This window comes from Notolepis coatsorum (genome assembly GCF_963971535.1).
Source record: "Notolepis coatsorum genome assembly, chromosome: 13".
Taxonomy (NCBI): Eukaryota; Metazoa; Chordata; class Actinopteri; order Aulopiformes; family Paralepididae; genus Notolepis; species Notolepis coatsorum.
In genome coordinates this window covers 60742933-60760426 of record NC_140177.1, presented here as the reverse complement: position 1 = coordinate 60760426, position 17494 = coordinate 60742933, and the positions used below count along the sequence as shown (strand labels likewise).

Below are 17494 nucleotides of genomic sequence, written 5' to 3'. Positions count from 1 at the left end.
TAAGGTTTAACACCAGGTCTGTGATATGGTCCAAAGTCTCAAATGGAGTCAATTGTACACTGATTTTTGTAGTGTGTGTTTAATGTATACATGCTTTGTTATTAGGGGCCATTTTCTGGCAGCATGGCTATAGGCATTATGGTGGGCTTGCTGACTCGAGGGAAATCCCACACCAACATAGATGAAAGGGAATCTCTTTGTTTGACGTGTTAGTGTTGGTGGTTGTGGTCGTGGTCCATGTGTCACGCCTAGCTGTTAGTTCATGGAGGCTTGTTTTGGCACAGACAATCAGAATTTAAATCCATGCATGTTCTGTGGTCACGCCTAGCTGTTTGTTCATAAAGGCTTTTGACAATGATGTTTGATACAACATGGAGATTAGATTTTTTTTTTTAAATCACACTTTTGACAATATCCGCAAAGTGGTCAGCATTTCAATAACATTAAATGGACGTAAACAACAAACCAGTTCAGATTACAACTTCAAACCCTGAAGTAATTTCTTTTAAGCCTGTCTCCCTCTGCTGGCAGCCAAAAATGTAAGTACAAAGAAATAAAAATCATAATAAAATGTATCCTACCGTAAATTGGTTTAAGCCATTTGTTATCAACTAAGACCAAATATTGTTTGGAAATTGTAATACGGTTGTGATTATTTTAAATTTTTTCCCCTCCTGCTTTTAAAGCAGCTTGCGTGAGAGGATAGCATGAGAGGATCAAAGAGTCTCTAGAGCAGCACACAAACCTTCAGGAGCAGCGATGCACCAATACCACTATTATATGTTTGGATGGTGATTGACTAAACCTAACAGCAGTTTATAACAAATCAAAGCAAAGACACTCCCATTTTCTGCATGTTTGACACTGGATGATGGATAGTAGGTAGTTATCGCCTTATCGGACAATACCTCAAGTATAGGACTCAGAATCTGTATCAGCAGAAGTAGTTGTATCAGAAGTAAACACACGGCTACTAGTATCCATTTACTGTTCAGAGGTAAACACATGGCTAGTATCCATTACTGTTCAGAGGTAAACACACGGCTAGTATCCATTACTGTTCAGAGGTAAACACACGGCTAGTATCCATTACTGTTCAGAGGTAAACACACGGCTAGTATCCATTACTGTTCAGAGGTAAACACACGGCTAGTATCCATTACTGTTCAGAGGTAAACACACGGCTACTAGTATCCATTACTGTTCAGAGGTAAACACACGGCTAGTATCCATTACTGTTCAGAGGTAAACACACGGCTAGTATCCATTACTGTTCAGAGGTAAACACACGGCTACTAGTATCCATTACTGTTCAGAGGTAAACACACGGCTAGTATCCATTACTGTTCAGAGGTAAACACACGCCTAGTATCCATTACTGTTCAGAGGTAAACACACGGCTAGTATCCATTACTGTTCAGAGGTAAACACACGGCTAGTATCCATTACTGTTCAGAGGTAAACACACGGCTAGTATCCATTACTGTTCAGAGGTAAACACACGGCTAGTATCCATTACTGTTCAGAGGTAAACACACGGCTAGTATCCATTACTGTTCAGAGGTAAACACACGGCTAGTATCCATTACTGTTCAGAAGTAAACACACGGCTAGTATCCATTACTGTTCAGAGGTAAACACACGGCTACTAGTATCCATTTACTGTTCACACGCTAGTATCCATTTACTGTTCAGAAGTAATGGCTACTACTAGTATCCATTTACTGTTCAGAAAAACATAGGTGGTCCATGCAAGAGTTGAATACACAGGGGAAAAGCTACGTAAACAGCGGATTTAGATGTTAATGATGCATGCACCATCATTACTGTATAATTATAAAGCAATGGCACCATTATAGAGATTATTATGCTGTTCTATAATGTGCCACCAGAGGGAGCAGTACACAATGCTGTGGTTGTATCCATGTTGGAGGGGGATGAGGTTCCTGTTGCAGTATTACATAATGCTAGTGCCAAGGATGTGATTTTGTGTGTGTAAGGGAGGGAAAGGGGAAGCATGCAGGTGTGTGTGAGACATGGTTGCTGTTATGTGGCTCTATTGATTGTGTCTGTATAAGAGTGCTTGTTTTCCTAGTAATCTAATGCAGGCATCTTGGTCGGCAAAGGTGATTATTATTAAATGACACCTGTGGCCAAATCCGCCATATTGACTGGTTTGAGGGAAGCAACAGTCGTGATTCGAGGATAATGAAAAGAGGGCAGGTTTGAGATTAGTTAATTCAGCCACCTGTTTTGTTAATCCCCTGTACATACAATGCATGAGAGATGCTGTTGACAGGGAAATATGTCCCATGCCCACACATCATCTTCATTCATTCTTTCACACTCCTTCATAATTGTTCACTTATTTGCCAGTTTTCTCCCCTTCTAAATGTTGGCACTCGGCAATGAATAAGGTGTTTCACGCCACAGGGTGGGAAATTAACACCGGCCACCAGCCAAATGCCATCAATTTTGGCTGCAGTTGGTGTGTTTGTATTGCTCTACCAGCCACTTTGGCAGGTAACCAGCCACCATTTGGAGTAGAGCTTTTGATTCTCTGCCCGAACCCGATTGGGTCTCTGGCCCCGCCGGGTTCGAGACGGGGATCAGGCCCAAAACTGCTGCCGTGGTGCGGGGCTTGGGCAGAATGAGCCCAGACTGGCTTGGGTCTGCTCCATACTACAGAGCTTTGATTCTCTGCCCGAACCCAATTGGGTCCCGCAACAAAACTGCTGCCGTGGTTCTGGCTCGGACAGAACCAGGTATTTTTGGGCCTGATCAAAGCTCCCATTTGGAGGATCTTCTCTATTAAAAAATCAGTTGGTAAAATAGTGAAGTGACTGACTGAATTCTGTTATCAACCACAGTGGTTGTTGGATACAATAAATAGTTAGTTTCCTTTTTAACTGGTGCTTCATTCACCTTCAGTAGTCTGGATGGCATGATATCATGCATTATCTCATGAAGCACGATACCATTCGGTACAGGATGCCGGCTTCACGATTCCGTACCTCACTACTTTTCACGGGAAAGCACAAGCACTGACCTGATGATTTCAGCACAGACAGAGGTTCTCCAGCTGTCACTTTATAAGGAATTGTAAGGACGTTGTAACCAATAATGTAATCATTATTGCATAGAAAATGCTCTGCTGTACAAGCTGATTACTACAGCAGAGTGAAGTGTAGCTGATAAAGTGATGCGTTTCTCTGCCCCGCGATACGGATTGTCACATTTTTGTATTGCGATATATAAAATCTTTATATATTGTCCCATCCCTACTCAAGTTCACGTTTGTTTTTATTTGTCAGAACAAAATACAGAATACTTTATAATGAAATGCTTGTTACTTATGAGGCCCTGAGAGTGTGCTGCATACTCTGTAGTCATGCCACTATTGTTCATGTTTACCAGCATTATCTTATATTCAAATCCTTTTACTTTGTCATGCCTGTTCATGTAGTAGCTTCTCAGCCATGATAATCCGTCATGCACTCGCTTACTAATTCTTACAGACTATTAATTACTTGGAAATTATTTGAGTCGTGCATCAAGCCTAAAGTTGTTTCTCTGCTCCTAAGGAAAGTGTGGGAGTTGTGCAGCTGAGCATACTCCCACTCTCTCTCTCTCTCTCTCTCTCTCTCTCTCTCTCTCTCTCTCTCTCTCTCTCTCTCTCTCTCTCTCTCTCTTTTTTTCTCACCCCCCCCCCCCTCTCTCTCCCTCCAGCCCCCTCCATTCTACTATCTCTCCTCTGTTTCTTTCTCTCCAGCCATGCAGCTGCTAGGAGACAGGAGCAGAATGAGCAAACAAGTTTTTCCTCTCTTCACTTGTATTCATTCACCTCCCTAAATCCACACAATCTCACCCTATTGGGAGTTTTTCTTGGGCCAATTAATGATCATTTCCATTCAGATCTATTGTACAGTGTACAGGAGATGTGGCACAGGCTCTGTTCTGCTGTCGTGATGTTAATTCACATGCCTCTCAGTCCTGTGATAGTCAGACCACTCTGTCTCTCGCTCTCTCTCACACATATTTCATACATGCTCGCTCGCTCTTCCCTCCTAAATGTCCCCCAAAACAATTTACTTCTCTGTCTGGTAGCCATTAGGACTCGGCTTTGTTGTTGTTGTTTTTTGTTGGAGCGCTTCAGGTTGGAACTCTGTGTGTGAGGTGTTTTTAAATGAGACTTCAGAGTTGTTTGCGTCACCATAGGAAATGTACTTTTCTTTTTCATCCCCAGGGGCTTCTTCTTTTTCCTTCTCGCTAACCCAGCTGTTTGTTTTGTTCCGTCCTTTTTTAAGTATTCCCAAAAACTCTCCAAGTGAGTACACTGAGCACATGAGAATTATTTGTACAATGTTAGGGAAGACTGAAAGATACACAACATTTTACAGGCAAGTTAGAATACAGCTATGCTTCTTGTTCATATGCATAGCATTCTTCCACTCTGGCAATCATGGCTGTTCAGGTTGTTTTTTATGACTCATCCACAGGGGTTGAACAGATTTGATGACTTATTATTTTTAGCACAACTTGGATAAGAAGAGTCACCATAAAAAGTATACTTCAGTTACCAGCTTTTTGTGTGTGTTTGCCTTCTTGTGGTTTGAGGTAGAACTGTAAAGGTTGTTGTTGCCCCAAGCTTGTATTAATTTCCAAACATGAATCACACTAAGAGGCTCAATAGAATAGCTCATTTATACCAGGGTGAAGCAAACTAGGTTACGTGTCATCAAGTTTATCTGCTTGATTTATCTTTTGTTTACCTTATCTTTTGTTTTTTTTCCTGTATTGTCAGGGAGACCGCGGAATAGGCTAGAGCCCATGGACACCATCTTTGTGAAGCAAGTGAAGGAAGGCGGCCCTGCCCACGGTGCTGGACTCTGCACAGGTAATGAACTTCATCAATCTCTGACCAATGCTCACTGGAGCAAAAGCAGGCCAGCGGACCGGTGTCATTCATTTGCAGCATCCTTATTGTAGCCCTCTACATTGGGTTATTGGAAGAAACCCTGTTGTTGGACTATAAGTTATGAAACAAAACATTAGACTCATCATTGAAGTTCTGGTTGTAGGGCTGGATTGTGATTCGAATCCTCCTCCTATATTGAATAGATATCAGGGTTGGGATCAATTCACTTTGAATTCAATCAATTCACAATTCAAGTAGAAATGTCCGTTTATTCACAGACTGTGGAGCATTCATTGTCATTTTCCTTTATAGGTTGGGTGATACAACATTTCCATACCACAATGAAAAGTATTCAGATTTTAAATAATAATAATAATAATAATAGATTTTATTTGTAATGCGCTTTACAGTTGCGGGGCAAATCTCAAAGCGCTAAATAGAGAAAATACACTCATTGAATTGAAAATGAATTGTTCCCAACCATGGTAGTTGGTTATACATTTACATTAAATGTAAATGTAATGTAGTTATTCCAGTGAAGCATATGTTTTGATGGGCTGGTGGAGGCAGAGAGCCCCCAGGCACCACTTACTGTAAACATAACATCACGATGACCAATTCCCACCATGTTTCCTCTCCACTCTCGCACACTGCGGCACAGACGCAGTCTCTAACGTATGTAGGCGTGCTTCCTCTTTAGTATAAGCAGGACCGGTTCCTTTGTAGAGACATATACAGTCCCTCATTTGCTCTGTCTGTTACTGATCGCCTTGCCTCTGTTTCTTACTGTCCACAGGAGACCGAATAGTGAAGGTGAATGGAGCTAGCATCATCGGGAAAACCTATTCTGAGGTCATAGCCTTGATCCAAGATAGGTGAGTGTTAAGTGTGCACCTATTGTGAGGTCATAGCCTTGATCCAAGATAGGTGAGTGTTAAGTGTGAACCTATTGTGAGGTCATAGCCTTGATCCAAGATAGGTGAGTGTTAAGTGTGAAAACCTATTCTGAGGTCAAGATTCAAGAGATTTATTTGTCACGTACATACACAAGACATGTAGTGAAATGAAGGTGGCCATGCACGCCTCGATTGTGCAAAAATACAAATAATAAGATAGAATAATAAAATAAAATAGATAATAAAATATACATGCTAAAAAGTAATAAGAATACAATACAATGCTAAGCTTAAGATAGCCTTGATCCAAGATGGGTGAGTGTCTCACGTGAAAACATATTCTGAGGGCATAGCCTTGATGGCTGCTTTTTTGGTAAATGGCTGCTTTTTTATAGCGATTTTATCCAAAGCGCTTTACAATTTGTTACTCACATTTTACCCATTGTACCTCCCGAGCCACTGTCGCCCCATTGATCCAAGTTATGTGTGAATTATTTCACTACTGCAAGATGACTAAGATGCATGTCCAGTTTCCAGTTGTAAGAGGGGATCCTCGTTCAGTGTGAGGTTCAGTGATCATAACTATATCATCCTTGCTATATTCCTTTATACAAAGGTCTGCTCACAAAAATCTAAATGTGCACCTGCTACTGAGAAGTAGTAGGTGACTTTGCTTGCATAGGAGATTATTATTGTAGAATTATTCATCATGTCCGCTTCCATTCATGGTGCTAAGCTAGGCTAACCTGCAGCCAAATAGCTTTCTACTGAACGCACAGAGAGGAAACTGGTATCTATCTTCTTGTCTCTCTCTTGAGAAGACGGTAAGCTAATTTCCCAAAATGTTGGCGTGTTCCTTTAACCGGGTTACTGTAACTGGGGTTTACACGTGTCTTAACCTGAGTATCCAGGTTAACGGCGTAATTCTCAGTGCAAGTAAACATAGCCAGTATTGTCTGTTGAGTGGTGCTGGTTCTGTTGGATTGTCAACACATTGAGTCTTGTTGTTGTTGTTGTTTTACAGTGATGCCTTTCTTGAACTCTGTGTGATGCCGAAAGATGAGGATATTCTTCAGCTGGTAAGCTTTTATCAAACTCCCCTCTAGCCTTTTTTTTGTGTCTCTTCCTGTTTTGCCCCATCTAAAAAAGAAAGAAAGAAAGAAAACAAGAGATGCTCTGTGTTTCTCTGGTTCCAACATGATTGTCACCATGCATGTGATTGGGTCTCAGAAAGCTGCTCTGGTTTCCCAGTTGAAGGGTGTACTGTTGGGACGTCAGTCGCGAGGCAGACGGTACTTGGGTGCAGCTCCTGTCCCATCAGAGCGGTTTATTTATGTCTATCCTAACCAGGCCATCACAACCTGGCCCCACCACTGGTTCAAACTCTCATAGAAATGACCTTGTTAGAGGAGTTGGGAATAGTTTTCAGGAGTACATGAAACACACTCATAACACAATTCACTTTTTGACTTCCAAAAGGGACGATACAGCAGCTGTTTGTCTGCGATATGTTTTTAGGTTCTGCCTCAGAGCCCAAGTCTCTCCATTACATAGATATTTTTTGTACCACATCAGTGTGGGGTATATTCATATTAGAGGTCTGCCTAATATCGGGATATCCACAGGTCCCCTTGCGGTTTTTCAGCACAGGGTTTGTTCATAATAGTTGTATCCTTTTTTATGTCATTATTCCCATTTTAATTGATTCATTTTCGCCAGGATCTGTAACAAACAAAGGTGTTTTCTTGAGTCTGTGGAATAGGATTTGTAGGCTGGGACGTCTCTGCAGCACCACAATACTTAAAGAAAAGATTACTGCAATAACTAGTTACAAATGCTTCAATATTGTTTTTAATCTTGACACAAATCCCCCCAGAAATCACCCTTTGAAACAGAGTGAATCAACATTACTCTTAGAGGATGCTTCTTTGTATCGTGGTGGTGGTGGGAGGGTGGGTGCACCACAGCCAAATGGATCATTTCTAGTTTCAAACAGTGCTCCAGTTTTTCTCTTGTAACACTTTATGTATTACATTTCAATACTAAAGATCATATTTGACCTTTATTTAGACTTTTCAGAGGTTGGTTTTCTCCTCCAAAACTACCCGGTGTTGCTTTCATTTAGAATGCTATTTGTTAATCTTGCTTGTGGGGCTACCCATTATTTGTGGATCATTGATTGGACCTTTAACAACGTTGTCGGCCAACAGCGATCCATGTGATGGATCAGGACAGAGGGTTACAATAGCCATGAGGACATGACTGTGAAAATCTATGTCAGTTATAAATAGCTGAGGTTGAACTTTGCTCACATGGAGGACTGAACTCAAAGAGGTTTGGCTCGTTCAAGCTTAAATTTGCATTAGGTCAGAGCATAGGCAGATGGAGTTCTCACACGAGATGTAGCTTATTTTGAGCATCCATTGATGCTAGAAATAGTGCATTCTATGTTAACTCATTCTGCACCAAACACGTAATATTACGTTTTTAGATCGTTTTATCTTTTTTCAATTTGAATATTCTATACACTCTCACGGACCTCAGTGTTATCATTGGAACTCATTCTGAGACTCCGAGAGTGCAATGCCGGCCGAATCCTGCTAGGTGGCAGTATCGCCTACCCTTTGAAACCTTATTGCACACTGTGTGTTCACTGTGTGTTTATGGTCCGGGCGGAGAATTTAGACCCAGGCAAGTTGAAACGCACCTTGGAACACGTCCAGCACACTTGATGCATATTTTGTGCCATTTCATGTCAGGGACCCGATGGACATCAATACTGGAAATCGCGATCAGACAATTGGAATATTCATTTTGGAATAACTCTTAGCAAAGGTAAGGACTATGACATCAATCCTACTTCAATCCTACAATGATTTCACATTGATCGCAATGATCAACGTATGTAGTATTCAAAACATATGCCGTTGCTGACGATCAGAGCATCACAAAACGACCCCCCCCCCCCTTGATGCCTTCATGATGAAACATAATACCTATTATATACCTTTTGATTTGGAAATAATATCGTGTCCAGGCGAGCAACGCAAACGACTTTCGCAAAATGCACATAGCGCTCTATAATGGCCCCGGCACACCAGCCGCGGGGGGGCGGTCCAGCCTCCTCATGAAGAAATCCAAGTTGATCGCCGGCCCTCAGAACAGCGTGGATTATGTATTTCCAGCACCCAACGCTGAATCAATAAACGCGATCGATATTTGGAATGGCGATCAGAAATAGGAATAATCTTTTTGGATAACATCTTATCTGAGGTAAGGAATCTATTTGACCAGTCTTAGGGTAATCGGAGTTTTTTTCACAGATATATCAACGTGTGCCCTGTGTGTGCTCGCTGATCAGGAAATGGGAGAATCCATTTTTCAGATCGCCTCTATAGCGTGCATAAGTACACATTATACTATCGATAATCTAGCGTTTATTTGAAAACGATTCATAAATAGGCCGAAAAATGACCGTTTTTGTGTATGCCAGAATATTCCAGTAAAGGGCGATTATCACGGAATCTATATATTTTCCTGAAAAACGAGGGCTTTTCAAAATGCTATAAAACGGAAATGAACCGATAAAAAAAATTAAAAAAATACGTCTCGACAATGTTGACTGCAAACAAGTCATTGATAAACGACGGGCAGATTAGACACAGCCATAATTTAAGACAGAGATTATGCGTTCACAACGCTATCATTGAAGTGGGTGGCGGCATTCAACCACGTTTTACCATCTTAACCAGTGGTAATCAAAGTGTTAACGGACGTAGCTGTGCCCACTGGCTGCAAGCGGGCGCGCGACTCGCGGGGCGGAAGCGATAGTTTTCGCTTCAGTTGGATTCAGAGGCGTGCGCCACGCACATTTTCACAGAAATACACTCAATATTTGCATTATTACCACACATATAGATGTTGTTCAACCAGCTAATGTGTCTATCTTTCCCAATACAAATAAACCATATTACTATACTTTTTCAGGAGTACAGTCACACTGATCATCATTCTAAAATGAATTCTAACATTCTAATTAATTATATAATAACTGATTATACATGCAAAATGGACAATAGAACACTGGAACTGGAAATCTTTCAAAAATCTTCAAACGGGGACTGACTTCGCATATAGACTAGGCATTTACAGCTGTTCCAATGTAAATGTGCCTTCCTCCGTGCAGTCGGACTCGGTGTGGCAGGCCACGCGCGCGATCTCACACGGAACCCGCAAGTGCGGCTGGTCTGCCGGGGCCGTAACTCAGCTTCCAGGAATTAGCCCGGATCAAATCAAATCAAATTTATTTATAGGGCCCGACAACACACGTTAATGTCCCCATGGGCCGTACAGGTCTTCTTTAAACAAGTCAAGAAGAAAACATAACAATAAGTCAAGAACAGAACAAGAACACCATAAGGTCCAAACATTTTTAGATGAATGCAAATAAATGAAAGAATGCAAGCACTCCCAGACATACCTAGGGATGGGTACCTTTCACATTTGAACCGATACCGGTACCTGTGAATCGATACCGGTACCCAACGGTACCTTTTTTCTGTACTTTAGTCTCAAGAAATTTAATTTACCTACCTCAGTCGTAAAAAAAAAATCCAAACTTCAAATAACTACAATTTCGACAGTTTTCGGCTTGTCATTGCTCCGACTGCTTTGTTGTTGAATCAAGTCAAATCCTAGGTAAGCATATATTGTGCGTGTGAACGTTGACACTACTTGATTCGATACTCGGTAGTACCGACGTGTTTCGGTACCTCAAAAGTACCGAATTCGGTACCCATCCCTAGACATACCCCACGCGAAGGTAAGGAAAAACTCACTAAAACCTAACAATAGGGAAAAAAGCTCCACAGGCAGTGTGGAGGAGAGAAACCTTAGAAGGGCCATTCAAGGGGGGATCTCCCTTCTTAGATGTTGGTGATAGTAGTGTTGCAGACGGACAGTTGGTAAGCATGCACTCATGTGTGTAGTGAAACACAGATGAGTGCATGCAATAGCAACTGAACATTTTGAAAGATTAAAGATAGAGCTAATAGCGATAGCAACTGAACATTTTGAAAGATTAAAGATAGAGCTGATAGCGGATCTATTTGAGGCACAGGGGCGGCGCAAAGAGGGTCACATCCTCCCCGTCTTAGTCACGGGACATTCAACACTCCGGTCATTGCTCAGGGACAGCCGGAGACAGGGAGATAGGGGGCGGCGCAGAGAGGGTCGCGAACTCCCCGACATCATCGCGGGACATCCGGCACTCCGGTCACCACTACGAGACCTCCGGAGACAGGGGGGCACGCAGAGGGGGTCGCAACCTCCCGGCCTTCATCACGGGACGTCCAACACTCCGGTCAACACTCCAGGACAGCAAGTCATAGGGGGACATGGAGACGGGACAGGCGTTAGACAGCTCATGAGATTGTAGTGGGCGGACATAGCAATAGATACAAGTGGTAGGCATATATGTGAATGGAGTAGATATATGAAGTAAGCGTATTATGTGAATAGAATAGAAGTACTTAACCCAGCAATGAAACCGCGTTGACTGTTAATCTGTTAACAGTCTGTTAATACTGTTAATCAGTTGACAGGACCACGGACAGACGACGGTGAATAACTGATCCAAGGCCTCGGAGGTGCATGTAGAGCAGTACAATCTTGGCCAAGACCCCGAGGCATCCATCACCTTAGTCAGCGCCAGGAGACGGGCACTCAGAGAGAAGGGGGAGGGAGGGGGGGGGGGGGAAGAAGAGTTAGAGAGTTCCCATGTTTGTGGTGCTGCAAAGGAGCAGACATGTAGTACCCTGTAGTGCCATGTAGTACCCTGTAGTGCCATGTAGTGCCATGTAGTACCCTGTAGTACCCTGTAGTACCCTGTAGTGCCATGTAGTGCCATGTAGTGCCATGTAGAGCCATGTAGTGCCATGTAGTACTCTGTGGTACCATGTAGTACCCTGTACCCTAACTAAACTAAACTACACAGATTAATCTAAAGGTCAGTCCCCGACCAGGTGAGATCAGGGTAGGTTGAAGGAGAGAGAGAAAAGATGAGTCTTAAGCAGGGATTTAAAAGCTTCGACAGAGCAGGCGTCCCTGATGACGGCAGGTAATTTGTTCCACAGGTAGGGAGCGCGGTAGACAAAGGCTCTGTGGCCGGCGGATTTCTTTTTAACCCTAGGGGTCGATAGAAGCCCCGCATTTTGTGAGCGCAGAGCACGAGCGGGCGAGTATCGGGAGATGAGATCGGATAGATGGAGCGGTGCAAGCCCATTTAAAATTTTGTAGGTGAGGAGTAGCACTTTAAAGTCAGAACTCTGAAACTACAATATTCACCACGGGATAACACGTGAACGTATACATGAAAATTTTTTACTATTTTTTTTAATTTTTATTGTTTTTTTTTTTATACATGTTGGACGAGAAATAGTGACTATCAAATGAGCCATAGTATTGTCTCCATAGCTATAATATAGAATATAGATATAGCTCTGCAAACATTGTGATGCACAGTGAAAATGCCTATCTTTTAGCGTGGCCCATTGACTACAGGGATGAGGATAATGGCTGGCGCTGAATGAGTTAATGTATGGTGGAAATTCAGCGTGGAATTGAGGAATATCAAAATAAAAGCACACGTTGTTGAACTTGATCATGCATATTTATTAGAACATTTAAATACAGCACTATTTTATCAATACACATTTATTAAACGAGGCATATTTAGCTAAAATATGTTGCCAGTATATAATTTTCTTTAATGATTTAATTGATTGAAATTATTATTATTTTTTATTTTTTTGTATCTTTCTTCCCCTCCTTTTTCCCGATTTTCTCCCATCCCACCCTTCCTGGCTGTTGCGTACTTTCCCCTACTGTTGGTCCGGGAGACCGGAGACTGTCGCATGCTTTCCTCCGACGCATGTGCAGCCTGGGGCAGGCCAACCTGGCCGCGCAGGTTCTCACCGGGGAGAGTGTAGCGTGTGGGAGGCCACACTATCTCTCCTTAGTTCCAACCCTTGCTGAGCAGGCGCCCCGACCGAACTGTAGGGGTCGCTGTCCACAACGCCCAGGACCCACCCTTCAGCTTTCCCACCCCCTGATACAGCCAATTGTATCAGTGTGAGAGGCCAGCCAAGCTGATAGCAACGCCGGGAGCTGGATTCGAACAGGCGGTGTTGGTGACGAACGTAATCTCCGTGCGCCACCTGCCCCCCGAAATTATTTTTTTAAAGAAAATTTCACTTGCCAATTACTTACTTGCCAATGCGCAACCCCAGTCACCTACCCACGACCCCACTTTGGGTCGCGACCCGTAGTTTGAGAACCACTGGTCTATGTAATACTCAGAGAGTTAGCTACCACAGCTATACATCTAGGCCTTCTCCAAAACAATGCTAATATACAGGGTCCATTCCTATTGAGTTCCAAAGGACATACAAATGTTCATCAAATATCTCAAAACGGCTCGTGCAGCATTAAGTGTTTAGTAGCCAAGCGATTGCACAATGACTCCAAAGAAGCTTATTTCAAGAGTTCGAATAGGCTATGATCTGACCGTATATGTTTGTTTATTTACAACTCCACCTCGGCTAACTCCATCCATCTTTGTGGTCTGTAAGGCACGCCCCCATTTCCTCATTACATCATCACACCAAACAGCATGTGAACCCTGACAATCTACGATCCCATGTCAAATCCTTGAAATATCGTTTGGCAACTTCAGTTGAGTGACATGGGGGTGAGTACATAATGACCGAAATTTACAAATTACATAAATTATGTAAGTAAGTACAGTTTATTTATATAGCACTTTTCACAGAGAACTCACAAAGTGCTTTACACACAGCAGAAATAAAATATAAAAATAAAAAGCAAGAACCATTCAAGTGATAAGAGACGGAACAAAAACACAATGCATCACAAAAAAAGAAAGACATATTTTATGTATCCCCTGCCACACACCCCAAATCCTCCCTACAGGCCAGGTTTGCATGTCTCCTTAACCCACTTTCAATTGCAGCTAGAAACCTCCATTACCTGTGTTTGCTTCAGTTCTCGTCATTAACATTGCATGCATGCTGCTGTGGACGCCTGGTATGCATTCTGCTGGTTCAGAGGAAGCTGAAGGTGCACTCGGCTGTTCCATATCCATTAACAAATCACACTCAGTTTGCTGAAGAGCAACTGTCCCAAGGGTTCCCTATGATCTGACAGCCTCTTCATATTGAGGAGCATTATGATGGAGCTCGGCTATTCGCTGTGCCAGAATGCTTCCCTTGTGGACGGTTCATAATTGTAGTGAATTTAGTTTTATTTAGTATGTTCTTTGTGTAAAATGTGTTAAATCCATCTCTTCTATTCCCCCATGCACCCCCCCACACACAGGAGTCCTACTGTCTAGTACCATGCACCAGACTCTATGTCCCTTATTACTGCACACTGTACTGTCTGCTATTACTACTATTACTACTCTCATCTGCCATCTCAAGCACCTGTTACTTTATTGTAATCATTATATTGTAGTCTGCTATTTCTGTGATGTAGAACCACCACCATGGTAGGGCTTTCAACAAATATTCTATAATCTAATTAATACAATTTAGCTTAGTTAGTTAGTTGGTTTAGTTTGTATGGATGTACTACACTGCCCTGTATGTCCTTGTACCATGTAATGTCAGTTGTTCTGTGTCACTTTGGTATCGCTGGTATGTCACAACACCCTGGGCCATGGAAAATTCCTGTATACATGTTGCCTAAAAATAACGTGATTTTGATTCTAAGATTCCCCTCACCTGTGTAAACAAGCTGGGCACCGTTGCAGCTGACAGTGAAGCCCCAACAAAGACTTCCACATTAATCAAAATTTTAGCACATCTGACCACATTTCAATACAGTTTGCCTCAATTTACTGTATACACCAGGTTGCTGTGCTGGACATGTCTTTATAGCTTACAACCAGTAAATGACTAATATAAGCCATTTCTGTTGTGGATGAATACATGAATGAAAAGCTAATTCAGCAAATATCTTAATTTCAATAAGGCTATAATATCGGTTAGGCAGGTTTGTGTTGATGGGTGAAGTATCTATAGCGCTTGTCCTGCATTCAGAAGAGCCCAATACTCTGGGTTCTGTTGCACCAACTGCATGTTAAAGCTGGATGTCAGTGCTCGTCTAATGTTATGTTGAATATTTATGCTATGCATATTGATCAACAAATATGACTAGGCAACCACAAATATGTTAATGTTTGCCTCTTAAATTATGAATGCTTTGCATACATTTACCATTTTGTTTCTTAGTCATGAGGGAGCATGTTATGCATATTGTTTGTATGAACAATACTTGGCCAGAATGGTTTGTGAGGGTTTCCCCCAGGAGAGTAATTAGTGGAGGAGGTGCTAAGTGCCTTAGAGGGATGTGTGTCCATAGCTGATCAACTGTTGAGCTTAAAACTACTCCTGCTGATAATTGTACCACATAACTATCGTTGTTGCATTCAAGCAAGTGCATTACAATGTAACCCTAGCAGCTTTTGTCAAGAACAGTTTTGGATGAGCACCAGAGGCTGGAGTGGGAGGTCTTCCTGAATAAAAATGTATTACTTTGTCCAACATTAGCGGAGGCTCTCTAGGAGGGTGCCGCACCTCTGCTGAAAAGCTCTGGGTTGAACCCTGCATATAATCACAATCAATCTATTTCCCCAGTGTATTACCTTGACAGTCACATGACTTTGGTGCATAGGCAAGGGTCAACTAAACTGCATTTCATTACATAACCCTGACATTATATGCTTCGATACCTAAATCCACAGGCTTGGCTTTTAAATGGGAACCTGTAAACACCGTCCACCTCTGCTTCCTCTCACCCAGCCCTCCCTTTTCTCCTTTCCAATATCCTATTGGCTGTCACTCCACCATGTCCTCCTCTGGTCCTCCCGCCCCCTCCCTTCTGTTTTTCCCGTCCCCCTCCCCATTCCAAAGCTGACTGTATTACACATCTGTTGCACTAGTGGCTGCAGGTCCACAGCGTTAGCAGGAAGGCAGTAAAGGGCGAGCCTCTACCAAAGAGAAAAAACAAAAAACTACTGATGTAGCCAACAAACTACCGATGTAGCCAAGCGCAACAGAGGCTGTCCGCCAGGGCTGGAGGATTATCAGAGGCGCTAGCAGGGTGACATTACAGCCTGTTGGAGGAAGGGAGGGGTGGAGGGAGAGTCTCTCACACATGCCGGCTGCTTAGAAACGGGCAGCAGTTGCTTAGCGAGAGAGACGGCGTGAACACTTGAGGAAGAGAGGGGGGGAGCCTGCCTGAGCGAGGGAAGGAGAGAAGAAGCACAGAGCAAAGGAGGAAGAAAAGGAAGGGCATACCGGGAATAGATGAGCCAGCTGTAGTCAGCTGACTGTGTTTTGAACAGGTTGATGCTGAGAGAGAGTGAGAGAAGGGAGGGGGGGGGGGGGGCTGTACCATCTGAGCTGAATGTATAATCAAGCAGCTGCTGCCTCTGTCATGTGAGCGGTAGCAGGGAGAGAGAGGGAGGCTGGAGGCAGCTGATTCAGTCGGCGTAGTAAAGTGGCTGCAGATGGAGAGAACCGAGACATGGAGACCTGACAGCTCTATGGGAGGCAGGCTTCTGCCCCTGCCATCTCACCCAGGACAGACTGGCACGAGCAGGTGGCACTGCTAACGTGACAACCCTGCCACAGATACCCTTCTAATTCTTCTTCTTCTTCTTCTTCACCACCCCTCCGTTCTGCCGCTGCAGCTCAGGTTTATTTTTAGCGCGTCAAACCTTGGCACCACTGTGCCCGGTTCACACTTTCTCTCTCCGCTGCCAATTTGTTAAATTTTTCGTTATTTATTATTATAATTTTTACGATGCGTGTGTTTCACTCTGCTAGCCTTTTCCCTCTCTCCTGCCCTTCCTCCCTCTGTCTCCTACTGTTCTCGTTTTTACCTGCTCTAACAGCAGTCTTTTTCATGGGAAACCACTGATCTGGTAAGGAAGCAGCCGAGATCACAGCCACTTGATGTTGACATGTTGTGCTTGCCGTCTCATTTTCCATCTGGTCATGCATGTTGCCATTCTCTTTCCCACGGCACGCAGGACTGCCGTCGTGGGCTATGCGTGTCAAATTGTGGTCGCTCGTTTGCTCACTCACTCACTCAGGGACTTACCGCAAAGGCGATTTGGTCAAACGCATGCGCAGATCATCATGTACACGCTTCTAGCGACTTTCTCCTGTGCTGGCCCAGCGCTAATGTAGTGTGGAGAGAGGTCTGGCTATGCCAGGCTAACGCCAAATGTATGATCTAGCCTGTGTCCGTTCTGTGCACCACCTCGCGCACGCCCCAAAACATCCAGGGTAGTGTGCCAGGCTCGCAGACAATCGCCCTCTTTCTAGGCAACCGGTTTCAAAAGTAGCTTCTAAGTTTGTCCATTTTGAATGAAAAACAGAGCCCCTTGTTCAATGTCTTTGCGCTAGCCTTCAAAATACAGTGACGGCGCAAGGTCAGCATGATATATGGACTGCTAGATATATGGACAATATATGGACGTTAACCAAACAACTTTCACATTCCACAACCGGCTGTGCCAACGCATAACGCTAGCTGCACTGTGGGTCTGGGTGGCTTTGTGCTTGTTTATGATGTACCGGTAGTTATG

At 43.3% G+C, this 17494-nt stretch overlaps 1 protein-coding gene across 3 annotated transcripts in view; it reads left to right on the top strand.

The window, feature by feature from the left end:
• The window catches only part of arhgap21b (Rho GTPase activating protein 21b), a 109362-nt gene that overhangs the window by 47535 nt on the left and 44333 nt on the right, over positions 1 to 17494 (top strand). For all 3 annotated transcript variants that reach the window (XM_084328079.1, XM_084328080.1, XM_084328078.1), the window contains exons 5-7: positions 4805 to 4897; positions 5715 to 5793; positions 6839 to 6893. In XM_084328079.1, the coding sequence (XP_084184205.1) occupies positions 4805 to 4897; positions 5715 to 5793; positions 6839 to 6893 (227 nt within the window). The remainder of the gene's footprint in view (positions 1 to 4804; positions 4898 to 5714; positions 5794 to 6838; positions 6894 to 17494) is intronic.